Genomic DNA, 20,818 nt, shown 5'->3' on the forward strand with positions numbered 1-20,818 from the left:
AAATTACGAATAGTTCAGTTTGTGCTCTGGCACTTGGAGTGGCTATTTACAAATAGTGTCTTTGAGTGTTGGCTTTGAATGTGTCCATTCCGCACAAACTGATCAGGTGATGCCTTTCTTCGTGGGTTTGAAAGGTCATTAAAAAAAATTAGGCCTCTTTTTGCAGCGTATTAAAATTGTACTCGTGACAAAAACAGCAGTTTAAGAAATTATATTGCCGTACAAGCTTACAGAACGAAAACAACGCCCCCGGTATGTAAAGGCCTTTAACCTTCAGCTTGTGTCTGTGGGCGCTGTCTGGCTGTGTGCCTGAAGGCGTGTGATTGTTGCATTGCACTCATAATAAGCCTCTGAGTGACTGGCAGAACCAATATCTTGCTATCGCTTTGCCCTGCGCTCGCTCAGGCGGCTCGGTGTGCAGCCCGCGTCATGCATCTCAATTCCACAAACACAATGTACGGAGCCGAGAGAAGGGGCCTGCTTTTTTGATTAATGTCACCATGACAACTACATAATTCATGAATTGTATTAGCGACCCATTTGTCATTTGCAAATCATAATTCAGGATGTGTGTTTGTGGAGGGCTGGCTTTAGCGACGGCGCTAGGGCCCGCCACTATCTTAGTGTCATCTTCCGCACTCGCACACACTCAAAAAACAACCCTACCGGAAATACTGATCTAACCTCGCCATAATCTGGGAGGTAGGAGCTTTTTGGAAGCTGCCTGTTTTATACGAGGGCCCTTTAGCTTCATGATGAACTCTCAGGTCTGCTCATTTGGAAAGCTGCATGCTAATTCCCCCCTCTTCATCTGTCTGTCTGTCTGTCTGTCTGTTGGCAGAGGCCTGGCCGGCTCTACACTGACACCATTTGGTGCGACAGTGTAAGGAGGTAAAGAGAGTTCTCATGAAAGCAGTAGTGCAGATCATTCGCCATTAGATCAATGACTTGATTTATACAGGAACCCTCAAATGAAATGGGATTTATAGCCATATGTGAGCCAGATGGAGGGGTTTTTACATGTTCATCCCGCTGTGCACAGATCAGATCTCGGGTTTACAAGAACCTTCATCGTAGATTTATTTATTTATTTCTCTTCCTGCATTATTCTGACTCTCAGACTGATCAACCTGGACTGCAGATGACTTAATCCTTTTTAAGTTCTTAAATAAATTGTGTCATCTTTATTATGTATGTCAATGCTAATATTCAACATGTTATCAGTATCTAATAGCTTCTCCTTTTTACCCTGAAGCATATCCTATAAAATATGTGATACTTCTTTGAGAGGAGTTGATCAGAAGGACCAAAAAACCTTGTTTTTGTTAATCCTATTAAGTTTTATGGAAGACAAGATGAAGCACTTCTAGTACTGAACTTTAAAACAAAAACGTAATAAAATCTACTTTGATATTCCTGGTGTCTTCACTAAGCATCTGTATTTTAGCGGGCCCAAACACACTGCACAGATGGTGAGTGGGTCTGTATGTAGAGTACAGAGCCCTGACACTAAAGAAATGTAGTAAAATGTAAAAAATATAGCCGAAAACATCAATAAATAATATTGTACGTCAATAATTAACATTGAGTGTGAAAGGGAATATAAAAGTACGGTAGCTATGGTTGGATTTTGGCACAAAAACAACTTGGTTGAGCAAGGATCCGGATGTGCCTGACATTATTATTCTGTTCTGGGAGGAGTGTGCCTACAGTAGCCTATAGGCTCGTTAAAACACACTTGACTTTTGGCAGGAAATGGGGAGCAAACAGCAATTTGAAAACGGGGAATAGATAAAGATAAAAATGTGTGGAAAAACCAAAGAAAAAGGATCCAAGTACTTGACAAATTAAATATAAATAATGAAATGAGCAAGTGAAAGATAAATGAAGAGAAAACAAATATGTTTTCATGTAATTTATCAACTGATTTGTTGTAAAGGAAAAATTATATTGTAAGTGATGTATTCAGTTTTATTTCAATAACGTTTTACATATACTGTGTACCAGAAAGATGGTTCACAACTAACCTCACTAACTATTGCCAGAAGGATGCATTTATCCATGTAGGCTATTACAAATATACTAAAAGAATCTCATATCCAAAATAGTCCGACATATCAAAAGTTGCATCAAAACATTTTGCCAGGAGTACATACAAAACTATGTTCTTTAATTGAGAGTTGACGGTTCTGTCTCAGGTTGTTGTGGCGTTGTCACTGTTGTGGTGTGTTGATTGTCTAGAAGGCAGAGAAGATCACAGTATAATAGGTGCACACATGTTTTATTATAAATAATATTAGCTGTATTTTGAATGCTTGAATGAACTTGTTACCTCATAGACTTTTCACAATGTTGTGCACATTTATTAACACACACACACACACACACACACACACACACTTTAAAACTATCCATTTAAATAAGTCATTCATTTTTTTATAAATATAAAATCCTATCAGAAAAATCCCAGCATTTTCTTACTTATTTAGCTATTTTCCTTCTTTTAAGGAGAAACTAACTAAATGGCTTGTTAGCGTGGGCATTTCTGAAACAGTACAGACATGGACATGCATCCTCCTCATCACACGTTGTCCACCTCACCTCTGCCTTCATCCTCTTCGACACTCTCCTGACTGCTCAACACTGCGTCTGCTGCCTGGGGTGTATTTGTTTCGCGTCTTTGTCCCTCCCAGAGGACAGCAGAGTTATTCTGGCCGGAGCGCAGGCGAGGTGGTGTTTTGTGGTCACCAGGACTGAAGGATTGGGAGACTCCAGAGCCTCCTCTTGCCAGTCCGAGCCCCCAGCCGTGACGGGATCCCAGCTTACGGCGCACGCTGGAGCCGGAGCGCATGGTTGGAGTCCCGGGAGCCGAGATGTCCAGCTCTGTCTGGGAGGGAGCTTTTCTCGTGGGACACGGAGAGACTGGAGCGCTGCGGGGGTCTGAAACGATATGAAATCAAGTTGATGTGCATACAAAGACCATAGTAATGTTAACATTTTGACATCAGTAAATTATTGTCTCCTTCATGCTGACACAATCAATGATGGTTTTCAACATTTGTCTTCTTCTGTGCTGAATATTTTACTGTCTGCCACCAGGTTGGACAAATCTGCTGACGCTTTAAAGCACAAGCCAGGAAGGTACTTTACTTTTCTTCCAATGCAAATGCAGTTCCAGGGACTCTGCCGATGAAAGATGCCGAAATGAATACATGATATATAATAATTGGGTCTCAGGTGGGAGAGCTTGTCCGTCACTAAACTCCAAGGTTAGTTGTTTGATTCCGGACCCCTCCTGTCCACATGTTGTGGTGTCCTTGAGCAGCACATTAGACACAGAAAATGTGCTCCTGATGGCCTGGCAGCCCTGCCAACCACCATTCTGTGAGTTTGTGAATGTGATGTAGAAAAGCACTCTAAAATGAATAAGTGCTTATTTATAAACCCCTTATTTAGAAATTCTACGTTTTATACAAACAAAGGGAACATGCACATAGGCTGAGTTTTTATCCATGCATTTGTCAACTGCAATTCCTCCTAGGATGCATCAACATTCTTTTTAGGTAATTGGATATATTTGAAAGGTAGCAATCTAACCTTATTTTTCTTAGACAATAAGGTCGTTCAGATAACAATTATACTCATGATGATCAAATTTAAATTGCTAAAAATGCTACTTTCAAAATGTGCCTATGTAAAAAAAATTCTAGAGAATTTAAAGCACAGTTAACTTAACTGCTTAACTTAAACTTGTCCATGCATTTATCTTCTGTAGACTTGACTACTGTAACCGTGTGTTCACAGGCCTCTGTAAAAAGTCAATCGGAACGCTGCAGCTCGAGTCCTCACTAAGACCAGGAAAGTGGATCACATCACTCCAGTTCTGAGGTCTTTGCACTGGCTCCCTGTCAAACAAAGAATTGACTTTAAAATCCTGCTGCTGGTTTATAAAGCACTGAATGGTTTAGGGCCTAAGTATGTTTGTGATCTGCTGCTACCTTATGAACCATCCCGGCCACTCAGGTCGTCTGGGACGAGTCTACTTTCTGTTCCAACAGTCAGAACTAAACATGGAGAAGAAGCGTTCAGCTTTTCTGCTCCACGTATCTGGAACAAGGTCCCTGAAAGCTGCAGGTCTGCTGAGACCCTCAGCTCCTTTAAGTCCACATTGAAGACTTTTCTGTTTGCTGTTGCCTTTAATTGAACCAGATTCAATTACTGCATCTCACTACTGCATTTTATTTCTTAAACTGCACTGCAACTTTTATTCAACTTTTATTTTTTATTTTGCTTTTTGACTGTTTTAATGTTTTCTTAACTGTTTTTAAATCTGCATTATGTTTTGATGCTTTTAATGGTTTTATGTGAAGCACTTTGAATCGCCTTGTTGTTGAAATGTGCTATACAAATAAACTTGCCTTGCCTTAACAGCTTAACATGGATAGAAGCCTGGTCTTTATATTACAACAGGCAATCCTAACCTATTTAACAGTAGCTTATATCAAATTGAGACAATTTACATTATTCATAAATTCTGACTTGGTTTAATGAGATAAAGAACTGCTGGTAGAACTCACTGTGTCCCCGTCTGTTCAGAGTTGTAACACCAGCTGCAGCCCGAAAACTGACCTGAGGTCAGTGGTTACGGTCAAGTTAACCCACCATAAAGCGGGTTAGTTTCAGGGTTAAATGTTTGAATTGTGGCAAATGTCACAACATAAAATAGGAAAGGTGTGATAAATGTCTTCTTACAAAATATATTATTTATCTTGAGCAATTAAACATTGGATTTAAATTACTTATAACTGCGATATACATGCATCATCTTTAGATTTGCACTTTCTTCAACTTCTGAGTCTCTTTCTGGGAAACAGGCTGGATAAAACCCACCAGTTCTCTTGTTGAAGAACGGAAAGCGCTGGGGCCTCCCAGTGTTGGTCCTGACACACAGTTTAGAGTGCTGGGTTTATGGGGGGGGATAATAGAAAATGCAATGCGAGGAAAAATTAAATTAAATGAGGACAATGACAGTATGTCAAAAAGAGAGAGAACATCATGAATGCAGGTTTGAGCTTAAAGCTTGGCTTTGAAAATGTCTGCAGAGAGTTTTATTCCCCCTCTCAGCCGGTAAAATGCATTCCACCATCAAGGTGCATTAAAAGAGGCTGAAGTCTTGTGAATATTTTCCTTTCAACATGTGGTTAGCAGAGAAAGCCGGCCTCAATAAGTCTTGGCACTCTATAGGGTGAGATCTAACGAGAAGAGAGTGCTATCAATGCCGACCACACTTGGTAGTCATGAGATGATTTGTATGCATGCCTGTAGCCTCGCTTGATGGGGTGAGCATGTGAGCATATCTTTGTGAAAACCAGTCGGCTGGTGTTTGTGTGTGAGAGAGAAAGAGAGGGTGTGTGTGCGTGTGCGTGTGTGTGGCCTCACCAGGCTGAGGTGTGTCTGATGTAAATTCAGTGCTGTCGGCCAGGTTTTCCACGCTGCCCATGGCGGTGAAGAGGGCGCGTCCATCTCTTCCTCCTCCCCGGGGTTTGATTAGCTTCTTCATCCTATCCGCAATCCAGTTAGATTTCCTACGAGGACACAGAGGACAGGGACCATTCACAAAGAGGGATGAGCTCTGTGTGAGGGTGTGCACACCCACGCACAGCACCCAGATTTTTCAGAAAACACTTGGAGGATGCCAAGTGTAACAAGGCCTGCATGTTTTCAAAATGAGAATAAAATGGCCCTGAAGGTGCCAGCCAACTGTCATTTATTGTGCCAACGAAAGCACTTTGTACCATGACGTCAAGAAAATCTGTGTGAAAATGTTATAATTAAATTGTCATTACCATATTCATTTGTAGAACTAGGGAGAAAATGCAATTCTGTGAGACTTGGATAATTTGTACAACAGTCCTAGTTTTTGAATTTTCATTTGTGGCACAAACTGTTTGCCAGCTGGCCAACGAAAGACAGGTACGCTTCCTCAGAATGAATTCAGTGAATTGAGTTCTGCTAAACAGCTTATGAACTGAAATACCACAAGTGGTTTCCTCCTTTTATTGTGTGGTAAGAGATCGTCCTCACAGATCTGATTATGATGCACTCCAGTGGTTTAGAGATGATAGAAAACACAATGCGAGAGAAAATAAAATCCACCTCCTGATATAGAGAGTAAACCCTTATCCACAGGTGTGTGCGAATGGGGGGGTTACTACCTTCCGTCGTGAACAATAATATATTGTATATGAGAAGCTTTTTATCGAAAAGGATTATACAAACATATCTTGCATTGTAACCGCTCTAAATCCTCAACATCGAACAGAACAGATTCTGTATACAAATGTATAAGCATACAACCTAAACACAGGTTGAAGCCCCCTTTTAACAATTACTTGTGAACCATAACATATACAGACTACAAGGTAATCTTGATGGCGCAAAACACCACACAAAAAACAAAGGAAGAAATGATGCATCATGTGTCTCTCAAACCAAATGGTTGCATTGTATCAAGTGAAGAAGAATAAAACTGAAGGCCAAAGTATTGACATATTGTGTTTTTGGCATGCAGCTATCTCGGTTCAGAAGTGCTTGCCAACTGTCATCAGGGTAGTGAAAATGTTGAAATGGCAACAATGAATTAGAAAACAAATAATCCAAATAAAATCCTGTGTTTACACTGATATGTTGGCCATACCTAATGGGATGGAGAAGATATAATAAACACCTTTCAATATAATGAAGTCGGTTCAGTCCTACACAACATTATATATATTTATATAAATAAGGGTAGGCAAATGTGTTTATACAACACATTTCAGCCACAAAGACAAGTCAAGTGCTCTCAACAAAGAAAATAAATGCAGTGCCGTGCCAATGCAGTAGGACATTATAACAGGAATTGATACAAAACTATTTAAAGGAATTGTACAGATTAATAGTTTAGTTCAAGCAAGGTTATAATGATGACATTTAATTATGTTTTGAGTCGGACACAGAGGAATACAAAAGTTTTTCCCTTACTTATATAAATATATATATATTATTATTTTATATATATTTGTATATACAGTACTTGGATTTGCTGGCTGGAGGATGCATGCTGGGCTCGAGGACTCTATACTGATCCATAATCTTCTCCACCAATTTCTGCTTCTCCCGACGGAGCTCGCTCAGCTTCTCCCTGAAGAAAAACACATGAAATATCAGCTGAGGAGAGTCTTTTCGATTAATTTCATGCATTCATTATCCGTGCAAATTGATGGGATTATTCTGAAAGTCGGTATGTAACGTGGTTTATGTGCATGAATCTGCCATTTCCTGGAAACTCGCTACTGAGAAATGGAGCTTTCTGTGCTGTTTGAACTCTTCTTACAGCAGCAGATCAGAAAAGAGACTGAGTGTGGATGTTAATGTACATGGCTGCTGGTGAGCGGAGGTCAGGGTTCAAGCTGCGTATGGACAGTCATAAAGAAGGACGCTGATGAATAGCCTGTGTGCTACTGTTATGACTCAGGGCGTCATAGGAAAAAGCCTCACTGTAATGCTGTTCACCTCCCTGCCTGAGGGGGGTGCTGTGATATGTTTTGCCTTGCCCTGTGCCTTTTTTCGTTGCAGGTAATTGGCCGGCGGTACTTAGGAAGGAACCTGTGGGGGCCGGCTCTCTCTCCAGCTTCCAACCGGGCCATGCTGTGCAACACAGATTCTTGGGTTGGCACAGATGCTTGTTTAACCATGTTTTCTCTTTGTTTTCTGGTAGGGAGATAGGTAAGACATCTGTACTTTCTTTTGTTTCTTTTGTGGTCGAGGGAAGTTAGGTGACTTGCACAGATTGTTTTATTTGTTATTTTAGGCCAGGCTCACCCTAAAGATGTGAGTGCAAAATAAACAACCATTGTACACGATGTCAACAACACTGCAGCATTGGTCCTAATTTGGAAGGTGGGGAGACCCGTTCGTATGTTACACTCAGGCTCCCCTAGGCCGGCGTAACTGCTACATGGAAGATGGCGCAGAATAAAAACACTGGATACGAAGTTGCTGGCAGTACGAGTTGACCGCTGGTTACTGACACACACACAGCTGATTGGAAAATATCAGGAAGGTTATAGAGGTGAGCAGCGCTCGGTATCGCATGAAAGTCTTCTGGTTCATTGTACGGTCAGTCCACAGCTTTGCTCCACACTGTAAAACCTCAACAACTGTTGGATAACCCTTCAAATGCTATTCTGTGTGTGTGTGTGTGTGTGTGTGTGTGTGTGTATATATATATATATATATATATATATATATTAGTTGAGGTAACAAAGCAAGTTCTGCTTTGAGAATGACAGTTTCGCACTGATGAAGGCTTTTCTGTTCTTATGGAAAGCCGTTAGGAAGTCCTGCTATACATGCAGGATTACATTGCTATAAAACAAAAAACACATCTTCATATATCAGTTTATGTACTCAAAGTAACACACAAGCTACATATTATGATACTGTGCTCCCTAATTTATTCATGTAACAAACAGAAATCTCTTATTTTTGTTGTAAGGCAGACATTCATGATCCCCAGAGGATGAAAACTGACTTTTTAGAGAAATATTTCAAACACTGTTGGATAAATTGCCATGGATTTTATTACAGACCTTCATGTTGCTCTCAGGATGAATTGTAAATAATTTGAGGATAGTGATATTCCCATCAGTCCCCAGCTGTGCTTTGTGTTTAGTGCAAACGTTACAACGTTAACTTAAACTTTATTGGGATTGTCTTATACATACTGGAACATACATGAAAATCGACCTCTGCATTTAACCTATTCTAAGCATTTTAGGAGCACCTGGGGAGCAGCTTGAGGTTCAGTGTCTCGCTCAAGATGACGTCTAGTGATGGCGAGATGAAGCTTTCTGAAGCATTGAAGCTTTCCATCCAATTGGTTCGCTCATGTGCCGAAGCTTCATGGGGCTTCATCTGCTCTACTGCGCCACCAAGTGGACAATACATGTAAAACAGGCAGAGTGATCATAACGACACCATGGCTTTGGTGTGTGAAGCTTTAAATTGAATAAATTATGTTTGTGACGCCAATACATCAATTATTAACTTATTATTATTGTGTCTATCTTTATGATATAATGGCGGGGTCAAAATCAAAACTCGAAACAAATTGGGAGAGGGTTGTGATGTGACTGTGGGTGAGTGGTTAGAATATCCGACTTTCAGTCAGAGCATCGGTGTTTCGAGCCTCGGCTCTGCTAGTCCATGTTGATGAGTACAATTCTTTAAGTAAAAATAAGAACTTTTCCACAGTGCTGGGCTTTTTGAGACTATTTCGCCTGCTTTATAAAATACCCTTTCACGGATACACATGAAGCTGGTACAGAGAGGAAGGGGTAAATCCATTGAGTTTCGCTGCCCCTTATATTTCAATTCGCACGGCAAACACACAAACCATTTTCTGAATCAGTCACGTGGTGCGGGCGGCTCGCGAGGCTTCGAACGTCACCACATACGTCATCGAGACAAGCCTCGATACGCACTTCACCAAAATCTACCTGGATTACTCGACACGCGCATCGAAGCCTCGACACGAAAGGACACATCACTAATGACGTCTACATGCGAAGATCAAAACCACCAACATTGTGATTAAAAGACGGCCCCCTCCAGCTCCTGGGCCACATCCGCTAAACACGCTAACAAAATAAGATGTTGAACATGGTAAATATTACACCTGCTTAGAATTAACATGTTAGCATGCCATTATCATTTACGTCAAGGCACAGTGGTGCTTTGAACAGCCTCACAGAGATGCTTTAGACACAGACTGAGGCAGGAGGCCTAGACATCTGTGAAGTGTGTCTTTCAATATGCTTGTACGAAAGAAAGTGTTATGTATATGAGTTAGTTTTATTAAAAATGTACATTTTTAACAATGTTTCATTATATCTTAGCCAAACGGGACAAATTATATGTTGTGCATTTTTGTATTTGGCCTGTTTACTCAAACACCACCTGGACTAATATGTAGCAGCTTGGACAGTTATGTCATCCAGTTTGTGATTTTATCTTTATTTGGGTTTGAATCCTGGTTTTAGTTTGGATTACATTCTCATTCATAATGAACAACACTGCAGTTTACTTGGCTCAAGACATAGACCTGCATCTCCTGCTCAAATAACTTTAACTGTAAGAATTAACACTCCATTTCAAATAAACAGCTCTAGAAATGCACTGTAAGCTTTTGGTTCTGAACTTACCTCATCAAATACTTTAGCAGAAAAAAGACACAAGGTAAAATAATGGAAGCTTTTGAGTTTTCAGTTAAAGCTTTTAGATCAAGTGATGTCTACAACACAGCTCTCTATTCAAATAACCTATTTCAATAACATTCAAATGTTTGCATTATAGGAGTGGAGAGGCTTTGAGATGAATTCAAGTCAAACTGACAGTCTCACTGACACCCTGAAGGTCTGGGGCAACAGTGAGTCCTGTCTACATCATTAGGAGTGCTTGATATTAGAGACTGTGAATTTCTAGCTCATTTTTATATTCATGTAGTCATTTGATTTATTATTAGTGTAAAGCAATATTGAATAGAGTAGCTTTAACTCCTCCTTCAGTGTGCCTAATGCTCAGGTGTTAAGATGTAAATTAAACTGGACCTGACAATTATAATATACAGTTATATCCCTAGTACCCCTTCAGTATTAACAGAGTTTTCTTCTAGACAAAGTTATATTTATGTGTATTGTTTCTAACCAAATGAGTTAAATGCAATTCCTTTTTTTAAATGTTGGAACCTGCATTGTTTAATCCATGTTTTGTAGCTGGTTAGTTTCCTCTTGTCTGTTCTTGATGCATTACTGCCAACTGTAGGCAGGAATATTGTGATTCTCTCTGCTCACTCACACTCACTCACTTTATATAGCTAGAGGGGGACTTTAGTATTTAGCAAGCTAAATGTTACCCTAAAATTCTTCTTAATATAAAACTATATTTCCCTACTTTGAATCACATATAAAAAGTACACATGCTGTTTATCTGTTCCAAAGATTCAATAAAGTTCAAGTTCAATAAACTCATGTTAGTCAAATCCAAGACAAATTATCCTGTTTATCCCAGCATGCAATGAGGATTTGTTTTTCTGTAATTTAATGTGATTTCTTTTTTATGATGACAACTGTGCTGATATGGAGTAAAGATTCAAATAAATGACTATGGGTCTGAACAATGCAAGGCATAGAGACCCACCAGCGTTAAGGGCGGTGTCAGCGATTCTAATCCAATACACTTTGTATCAAATGCAGACGACATATGCTCTGTGCTAGCTGTTTGCACTCAAGAAAAACCCACAGCCCTAGCTCTGTAAATGTGACAGAAACAAAGTGGCTTGGACTCAGCCACACAACACTATTCCGTCCAATCAGAAACGCAGCGTTCCTGCTCATGTTCAGGATAGCGTAGTCATGCATAGTCAGACCTCCACAGCGCTGTCAGTTCTGGAGAACGGTCCGGCTCCACATAGGGGGTAAAAACCCGATGAATGCCCTTGCAAAATAGATAGTGGAGATAGCAGAAGGGGAGAATGCAGCATGAAATGCCCGGCCAACGGCAGATTTATAGCCACAGTCTCCATACGGTGAGTCAGACTAGTATGAAAGAAAGGCAGCGAGAGGGATGGTGAATCGGGCACATGCTGACGATTGTTTTTGTTTGCTTGGGTGTTTCGTTAAAGTATCAATCTTTCTCCCAAATCGCTGACTGTGCACCTTTAAAGACGACTGTGTTGTAGGCTGCTAAACTAAAATGTGCAATGTTTACAGTTACATTTTTTTCTTACTTATTTCATGAAAAAAAAATAGAGAAACCTTTGTGAATAAAAAAGATCTTTTCAAGAAGGAAGCTTAAAATGAAGCTGCAAAAAAGATGTAATTTGTGAGAAATGTGGCTCATTATACTTAAAAGGTGAAACCAGCACTGCATGCTACCTATTAGTTCTGGATTAATCTGTCACCAGTCTGTTAGTCATTTAAAAGGATGACTGCTGAATGTTGTCGTCCTGTGAAATTGTTGTCTCGCAGTCTTAAACCTTTATACAAGTGCTTTTCTGTCCAGGATATGAAGACAGAGTGTGTTACCCCTTACAATGTTAACAAATAGTGTTTTCTGTAACACACATTACTTAATTTTAATTTGAACAACAGCTTTAAATGTTTTTTTTCTGTGAGGAAACCTGATTTCTTCATCAATACAATTCTGTTTTCAGTAATTCTGTTTTGTCAATAATTACAAACAAAACAAATTATCTGGACTGTGTGTGTGTGTGTGTGTGTGTGTGTGTGTGTGTGTGTGTGTGTGTGTGTGTGTGTGTGTGTGTGTGTGTGTACTGACTGGTATTCCCTCTGCTGTGAGTAGTGCTGGTCTCGGCGCTCCAGGCTCTGCTCCAGTAAGGCCCGGTTCTCCTTCAGGAGACTCTGGTTCTGCTCTGCCAAGTGTCGGTTCTCCTCCTCCATGTTCCCCTTGAGCTGAGTCAACAGCTACACACATAATATCAAATATATCAACATAAATGGTTTGGTATTTAGTTTTTTCATATGGTTTGGTATTTAGTTTTTGTATGTGTGTGTTAGAGCACAGATAACCATCAATGTAGAGAATAATTGCAAATGTAAAAGAGAGAAAACGCACAATGGATCTGCAGAAATATGTATACAAGTTAATTTTCAAATAGTTGCAAAGTAGTCTGCAGTATTGAATGTTACATCTCTGAAAAATGTCTGAAAGACTTTCATAGTGTGTTAAGATGTCAAAAGCAACTGAAAGAGATACAAAAAGATCCAATACATGATGACTGAATGGCTGGGGCAATGGTCTAAGAAAACTGCAAACTTGTTTAATGAAACCTGACAAAACTGTGAAGCGAGAGGTCAGAGCTCAGCAGCACTGACTGACTGAAAGGCAGTCTCACAAATTACCAAATAATTCCCTCAGCTGCTCTACGAAGAAATGATCTGTCAAGAAATAAGGCTGAAAATGAACCAAGAAATGATGTAAATAGTATAAAATGTGTGGGATGACTCAAAAATGCATGTTGATTCTGCATGTTTAATTTAGTTTTTAAGCATTAATCTCAATCAGAATAAAGTTTATTGCCAAGTGGGTTTTCACTTGCAAGGAATTTTCCTTTGTGTTTGGTGGATACAATGAATATATTTAGAAAAAATTTAAATACAGATAAAGTACTGCATAAAGTCAAAAACCTAAATATGTATATGTATGCATATTTATGCAGCATAAATGTATACAAATGTGAAGAGAAACGAATCCTCGTGAATGGGTCTTTCCCGCACCGCCAAATCCGGCCAGGGCCGTAAAATGTTGGGGGGGGGGGGGGGAAATGCCACCTCCTACCCGTCTACTTCAAGTGCCCTTGCTCTGACCACACACATCTTCAAACTCTGCCATTTTGCTCTCAATTACTCACCTACAGCTGGTTGCGATGGTATGATTAGCAATTAGCTTAGCCCAAAGACAGAAAGCAGATGGAAACAGCTAGCCTTGTTCTGTCAAAATGCAAAGACATCCACCTACCAGCCCCTCTGAAGCTATAGTGTAACATGTCTATTTGACATTTTATGTACGGCACATCATGTTTGTTTTACACTCGGACAGAGTCACGCTGTTTCCCCTCATGCTAAACTAAGCTGACCTCACTCCAGCTAAATATTTACAAGACAAACATGAGAGTGGTATCCATACTACCTGTATTTTCCCCAAACGTCCAACTATTCTTTTAGCGGTTGGTATTGCTATTTTCAACTGACAATGATTCAGAAAACAGGCTGGTCCACATATGTCTTGTGTCCTGCATTGATTTAGTGTATCTGCATCTTCTTGTACTACATTTGTTCACATATATCTGCAGACCCAAACTTCTGTACTAGCTTTTTATTCAGGGTTCATGAGCAGCTGGATGAATCAGCATAATGTAACATCAACTTCTTAAACCTTTTACAGCAAGTCAATTTCCACCTGTTTCGACCCTCAAACGACCGACGACTTTCCTGGTTGAACATTTTCAATATTCAGCGCTCGTTTGACAGAATTACACGGAAGAGTAACGCTGGAGGCAAAGATGCTTCTACTCTTTATTAACTACCTGGTATTCAGTTTCTGTTTGGACTAATACATCGTTTTTCTGACATGTCAATCTGAAATTATAATTTATATCAAGCATTAGAAATCAGCCTCTCACCATTCCCCGCTGGTAATTCAATAGCTGTTCCTCAATGACCACAACTATGTCAAATACTCTCTAAAACCTGCAATTCAGTGGTAGTACATTTTGTCTAATTGCCCAATAATGCTTTGACTAAATGTATTATTGTATATAAAGACAGTAATGAGCACTAAATCCCTTTTTTGCATGTCAATGGTTGGCTGGTAGCTTGAATACAGAACACCTGTATAAATACATTTCTGTGTTTCAGGTGAATACCTGGTACTGGCTGGTGAGGCGGGCGCTGCTGAGGTCCAGGCTCTGGTTGGTTTCCCTCAGGCCGCTGAGTTCCCCCTCCAGTCGCGTCCGTTCCAGCTGGGAGTTGCTCAGCTCGGCCCTCAGCACTGAGCCCTGAGCCAGCAGCTCCGCCTGTGACGCCAAGCCCTCCTTCTGCTGAGCCTGCAGCCTGAAACACCGACACACAGCCGGGCTTTACTCACTTATCCTGTGAAGTGTTGTGTATCATTTGTTTGGTAAGTGCTCTTTACCTGAAGCTCATCACTATATTATATTATGATTACAGGGCCAGAAAACCACCAACAAATACATCTGATATCATCTCAGACAAAATGGTTGAAGAATACATTTCAGGGTCAGTCAGTGGTTTTAGACCATTGCCTTAAAAAACATACAGCTCAGGCAGATGCCTTTGTTTTATTTTGTAATGAGAACTACATTGAGACTAGATGAAACTCTTAATGATCACTGTGGGGGAAATTTGGTAATATTTAGTAATTAAACATCAAACATTTAATGCTCCCAATGTGGATTCAAAATGTTTTGGAGTGAAACTTTTTATGCTAAACTGAACCAGTGTGCAGCATGGCTCAGCATTAAACAAATCAGCTGCTATCCATATCCTTTCCTTTAGAGATACAACTAATGATTAATTCATTATTCGATGAAACATGTCTTATATAAAATGCAAGCAAATAGTAAAACAATGAGTCCACGGTGACCTCTTCAAATGTCTTTGTTTTGTCCAACCAATGCTCCAAATCCCCAAATTAATAAGTTTGCAATCATAGAAGACAAAAACATTTTCAATTTTTTTCTTCAACATTGACATAATTAAGTCCATATTGTGTACGAGTTAGAAAACAGTTGCATATTTATACATTATCCAGCAGTTACTGAGCAGCATTATCATTCATATAGAGTCGTATTTCTGTCTACTTATTAGTGTAAGTCCAATATTAACTTGTCTCCTTGCTCTTTAGCTGCTGAATTCTCCACTATGTTCATCAGCTAGTCCTAAATATATCTGCCTGCTGTTTGGTGCTGAGCAGGTAGTGTACACTGTACAGTGGGATTTAGAGTTTGTGTTATTGAAAACAGCTGCGTGCTGCATTCAATGCCGTTGAACCAGAACATTAAAGTTGCTGCTGGACAACTAAACAATGAGCTGAAACTCACTCTAAATCTCTTGAAAGCTGAGAGGAGCTGCATGTATAAAGGTGATCATTCTTTGTAAGTTCATCACAACCCCCCTCATTGTCACGATGTTTTCACTTTGGAATTTGATATGTTATTATTATGAAAATACTGATTAAAGCCAACAATTACTTTTTTTCAAAATTGTTGCTGATTTTTTTTCTCTTCCTATTAATATATTGATATACCTATATATTCTACCTAATTCAGCTAGAACATAAGATTTACTAAACATGTCTAAGAATAATTTAAATGGCATGGACCTTTAATATGTTACTAATGTATTTCTGGTCATGTTTTATCCGTCAACCTGGAGGAGAACATCCTGTTTCTAGCTTGATAAGCTCTCTTTGGAGACTGTCAGGGTAATCAATCACATCATTGTTACAATGATTCTGACTAATTATGGTGTGAAGTATCTTATAATAATGATGATCATCGTCATTATATACAGTACAAACCACCCCCTAGATAAGATGCAATCAGGCTTAAATACACAAACGTGATCAAGACAAGAAAAAGAGGTGAAACTGTCAACCTCGAACATCAATTAATATCTTGTTTCTAAAAGCCTTACATGTTCTGCCTTTGGATGATTTGGAACTGAGGTCCTAAAATATCTTGTGCCCCTTAAATCTGTTTTGTACCCAAAAACCTTCAGGATTAAGTACATTTGCATTCAAACCAATTCCAGTTTTGCTCCCTGTGTAAAGAGACATTAATGCAGCTGCTCCTTTATAGTCAAGGCAACATGCATGCGGTGTGAGGAAGGGAGTCAAAAGATGAGTAGATCTCATCGTCATGATACTGGTTGGAAAGTTCATTTGTTACCTCTCGTTGTCTTCTTTCAGCCTCTTCAGCTCTCGTTCTCTCTCAAGTCTCCTCTGGGCCTCTGCTTCCATCTCCTTTCTCTCCATCTTCATCTCCAGCTCTCTCTCATCCAGCTGGGATTTACCATCCAGAAGCTCCTTGTATCTTGAGATGACAAACACAGCATAAAAACAATTATGTCTTAAAAGGTATGACAGAAAGAGAGAGATAAACCAACCTTTTCAAAGGTTGGTTTATTGGATTTGTTTGTACATTTTTGTTCTTGGGTGAACTAAAAGTCCTCACAAGGATTGAAAAATAAATTAGGATCTAATTGCAGTCAGTGTGTGTTTGTACCTGGCATCCAGCTCCCTGTGCTGAGCCTCCAGGCTGCGGTTGTTGCTCCTCATCTGAGAGTGTTTGTCCAGCAGCTCCTCCAGCTCCACCTCCTGCCGCTGCTGCAGAGCAGTCATCCGGTCGTGGTCCCGCCTCAGAGCCTCCATCCTGGCCACCGACTCCTCGCGTTCCCGCGCCCATACCTTGGACTCAGCCTCCAGAGCCGCACATCGGGCCTCGCTCTCACTGCAGCGCGCCAGCACTGCTGCATGCTGGGAGCTTAGGGATGCTTGCTCCACCTGTGTGTGTTTTAAAACCGAGAAATCAAATGTGTGCCGATATCTTCTAACAAGAACTTTTGTTTCTCTTTTTGGTGGTAATTGTCAAGAAGGACGTCTTCTCGGGAAAAATAATCCACGTACAATGTGAATTATTGTACAGTCTACAGCTGACACTAACACAGCAGTAGATTGAGCTAAATTCTAACGTTAGTATTTTAACATGTTTAGCATGTATAATGTTTAGTTTAGCGTGTTAGCATGCTAATATTTGCCAATTAAACACACGGTATTTATTTCAATTTTTACAAATTCTCTTGAGGGATTATTGGAACCAAATTTCATGAAAATTTGAATCCACATTTCATCAAGATCAAGCAACAGACCAACAGGCACTGTCATACACCAGTAATATGGTGTCTCCATACATAAAGGAGTCTGGTAGTCAAATAATGTAATAAATCCTTTGACGCTATGTCAAAATTGTGTCTAATGATCAAAATGTCATCATTAGCCTTAGTTTAGGTAAACCAAAGGATTAATACAAATTTGAGAGTCCAATATGCTCCTTAAATCCCAAATTGAGTAAATCATTTTAGCCATAACAGCGTTCAATATCTGTGTGTTTGGTCACCTGCAGCTGGGTGTTGAGTGTCTGTAGTCGGGTGCAGGAGTCCTGCAGGCTGAGGGAGTGCCGGCGCAGAGCCTCCAGCTGCTCCTTAAGGTGCTCACATGCCTCCTGGGACTGGGTCAGCCGCAACAGCAAAGCCTCCTGTTCCGCAATTGCCACTGCTTTCTGAGGGAGACAAAAGTTCATATAGAGAGAGCGCCCAGAGCCGTGTGCAGAGGCTGTGCTACCTTTGACGTCACGTGCGCCTCATAATATCCATATTATTTGAACCTCATTTGCAGCTGACCTTTCAAAGCGCTCTCTGTCAGGTAGCAGTGTTATGACATTTGATTCAATCTATATACACAGAGATGAAATTCATCTTCTGCGTATGCAGAAATGTACAATATATCAAAGATACATTAGTAGTCCACATATGTTGTTTATAAACAATATATTCAACCAGATGTTTGCATGAGTATTTATGATTCAATCAGAAATCTGCACACTGTTATTTGCTTGAAGTGTGTTGATTGGGCAATATGATTAATGTATTCAAAATTAATAGTAAATGTCGTATTTTGCAAAATTGCTGGTGGAAGTCTGGTGTTTTTATGCAGAACAAAGATGAGCTTGAGGCAAAACAAAACTTGTCTCTATACCTACTAAAAAATGTGAATTTAAATTTAATTTTTCTAAAAACAAATTCAAGCACTGGCACAGCAACAACACACTTCATGTGTGAGGCATCTGGAGCTCAGTTTTGGTGTGTTTTTTTCCTTTCCGATTCTTTCACATTTCCTACCAGCGCCTGACTGAATCATACTGCTACACCAGGGATTGCTACTTTTTTCACTGGCTCCTTCAGATTTACTATGTCAGTCCAATGTCAGTCTCGCAGAGTATAATTTTGAAGTACTTTCTACTTTTAATCCACAACATTTCAGAGCAAAATAATATGTTTTTTACTTTACTTAAGTTATTTGGAAGCTACAGTTATTAGTCAAATTTCAGTTTAAGATTTTCCATTAAAGAACATATGAAGAGGTTATAAAATACAATACATTGTTTAAACTGTGTTTTTTAGCGTGTGACCTCTGACAGAAAAAGCAATTACTGGTTGTCACATTTCAAATGAGTTGTTCCGTTGAAGAAACATTTCCTCTCTAAAGTTCTCAGATAGTTTCATTATATTTAACAGTGTGAGGCCCAGAGAGGTGAAAGCATGCCCAAAATATTAAATACGTAGCGTTACACACACAAAAAAAAGAATATATATTTGTGTTGCAGAACTTTCCTTTTTCTTCTTTCTCCTCTCATTACTCATAGATGTATGTTGTGACCTCAGGAGGGGGCCCAACCCCCAGGTTGGGAACCACTGGACTAAACTAACTAACTATACATAAAGTGGTCAAAACCAGTTCCACCTTGAGCAGCTACACCAGTAAAATGTGCCTTAATGCATCAGTATTAATACTGTAATAGTAAATCAATCACAGTACATTAGTCTAATAATACTTTTGAACTTTTTTTACTTGTAATCTCTTTACAGCTTGATGTTAGAGTTTATGAGCGTGTCTATGTGTGTTTGAGAGAGAAAGAAAGTGAGAGCGAGAGCAAGAGAGCAGCAGAAGAGATAAGGAAGATTAACAGTAGCCGAGGTGACATTATAAAAACTGATGAGCAAAGATAAAGCGGTAGTCCTGGAAATAAAGTGCTGCACTCATGGAAGTGGCGGCCTACTGTGAATTGGTAGTCGTCAAGCATCCCTAGAGCAAGAATTTCAACATAATATAGATCATCTCCATCACACAGGAGCAGCACCGAACCCGACATCCAGAAAATCAGATACAAAGGCTCCCACTCATTTCGCTCACAAACATATATACAAGCACAGATACACACCTCTTTTTCCAGCTCTATCAACCGCTCACTCAGCTGCCTCTCTGCCTCTCCTGTGGCATAATTATGGATCAAGGAAAGGTCACGACCTTTGCCAGCTGCAGGGGATTGATTCAGGTGTGACATCTCCTGGGTAGGTGTCTGAGAAGTGTGTGCTTTGTCTGAGGAGTCTGAATTTGAATTGGACATACTATCCACCTCCACACTTCCTCTTCTCTTTTCAAACTGGAGAAGAGATTCACTTTTCATAAGGCTCTGGCAGAGCAACTCTATCCTCTCCTTTGATTGGTTGAGAGAACTGGTTGTCGTCTTTAGATCAGCCTCGGCTTTTTGTAGTTTCTGGCACAGATGTTCGACTTCAGTGGAAAGTTTCTGGGAACGTTCCTGCTCATTGCATAGATCCTGATAAGAGAAAAAGTGAGAGGCAATGCAGCGCTCAAAGATTAGAATCTGAAGAAAATAAAAAGGTGATCTTTATAAGACAAATCTCTACATGATTAATTTTACTCAAAGGAGTCTTTATATGATCACTTTAATACTATAGTTGTTGCCTAATTCCACACTGCATACTAATGCTATACAGTAATAACTATTTAATGTTCAGAGTATAAGTTAGCAGTTAATAGACAATAAATGAATGTATACTAACAAAGCGAAATGTTTTCCCTCAAAATTAAATTTTTGGAGGGAGTATGCTTTTTGGACATTTAATAATCACCATATTTTTGCGTCATCACTGACAGATGTAGAGTTGAACAACAGTATTTTGCATGTATGTAATTTGGGATTGTCAGCAGAAAATAGTGTTTTCGTTCCATTGTGGGGATTCATGAGAACACTACACAGTGCATACATTTCACACTCAGGAAAACACACTTCCAACCTGTGAGCAGAGTTTCAATTTCACATACGCTTTGCAATCAGGGACAATAGTGTCTATCAGCAGCACACAGGAAAATCAAGCTAATTTGGTATTACATTTGCATTATTTGAGAATACTGACTTTTGTCTCTTTTCCTGGATGAACACATTGCATTATTATGCAGGACAAACATAGAAACATTATAGGATGGACTATTACTATAAATGTACATTATTAACAGTTTATAAAAGAAATGTCTGCTGTCTAGTTACGGTGAGAAAGTGTGGGTGAGTTCCCCCTCGGCTACATCTCCACAG

General features: G+C 39.7%; 1 protein-coding gene across 1 annotated transcript in view; it reads right to left on the reverse strand.

Annotated features, from left to right (window-relative positions):
• Positions 1-1,972: 1,972 nt before the first annotated feature.
• Positions 1,973-20,818, reverse strand: part of ccdc88b (coiled-coil domain containing 88B) — a 36,588-nt gene continuing 17,742 nt past the window's right edge. The window contains exons 19-28 of the mRNA XM_079229214.1: positions 19,643-20,041; positions 17,762-17,923; positions 16,871-17,148; positions 16,535-16,678; positions 14,489-14,675; positions 12,382-12,527; positions 7,076-7,183; positions 5,440-5,585; positions 2,602-2,940; positions 1,973-2,237 (exon numbers count right to left, since the gene is read on the reverse strand). Coding sequence (XP_079085340.1) covers positions 2,170-2,237; positions 2,602-2,940; positions 5,440-5,585; positions 7,076-7,183; positions 12,382-12,527; positions 14,489-14,675; positions 16,535-16,678; positions 16,871-17,148; positions 17,762-17,923; positions 19,643-20,041 — 1,977 coding nt within the window. The 3' untranslated portion in view covers positions 1,973-2,169. The remainder of the gene's footprint in view (positions 2,238-2,601; positions 2,941-5,439; positions 5,586-7,075; positions 7,184-12,381; positions 12,528-14,488; positions 14,676-16,534; positions 16,679-16,870; positions 17,149-17,761; positions 17,924-19,642; positions 20,042-20,818) is intronic.

This window comes from Taurulus bubalis, assembly GCF_910589615.1.
Source record: "Taurulus bubalis genome assembly, chromosome: 13".
NCBI classification, from domain to species: domain Eukaryota; kingdom Metazoa; phylum Chordata; class Actinopteri; order Perciformes; family Cottidae; genus Taurulus; species Taurulus bubalis.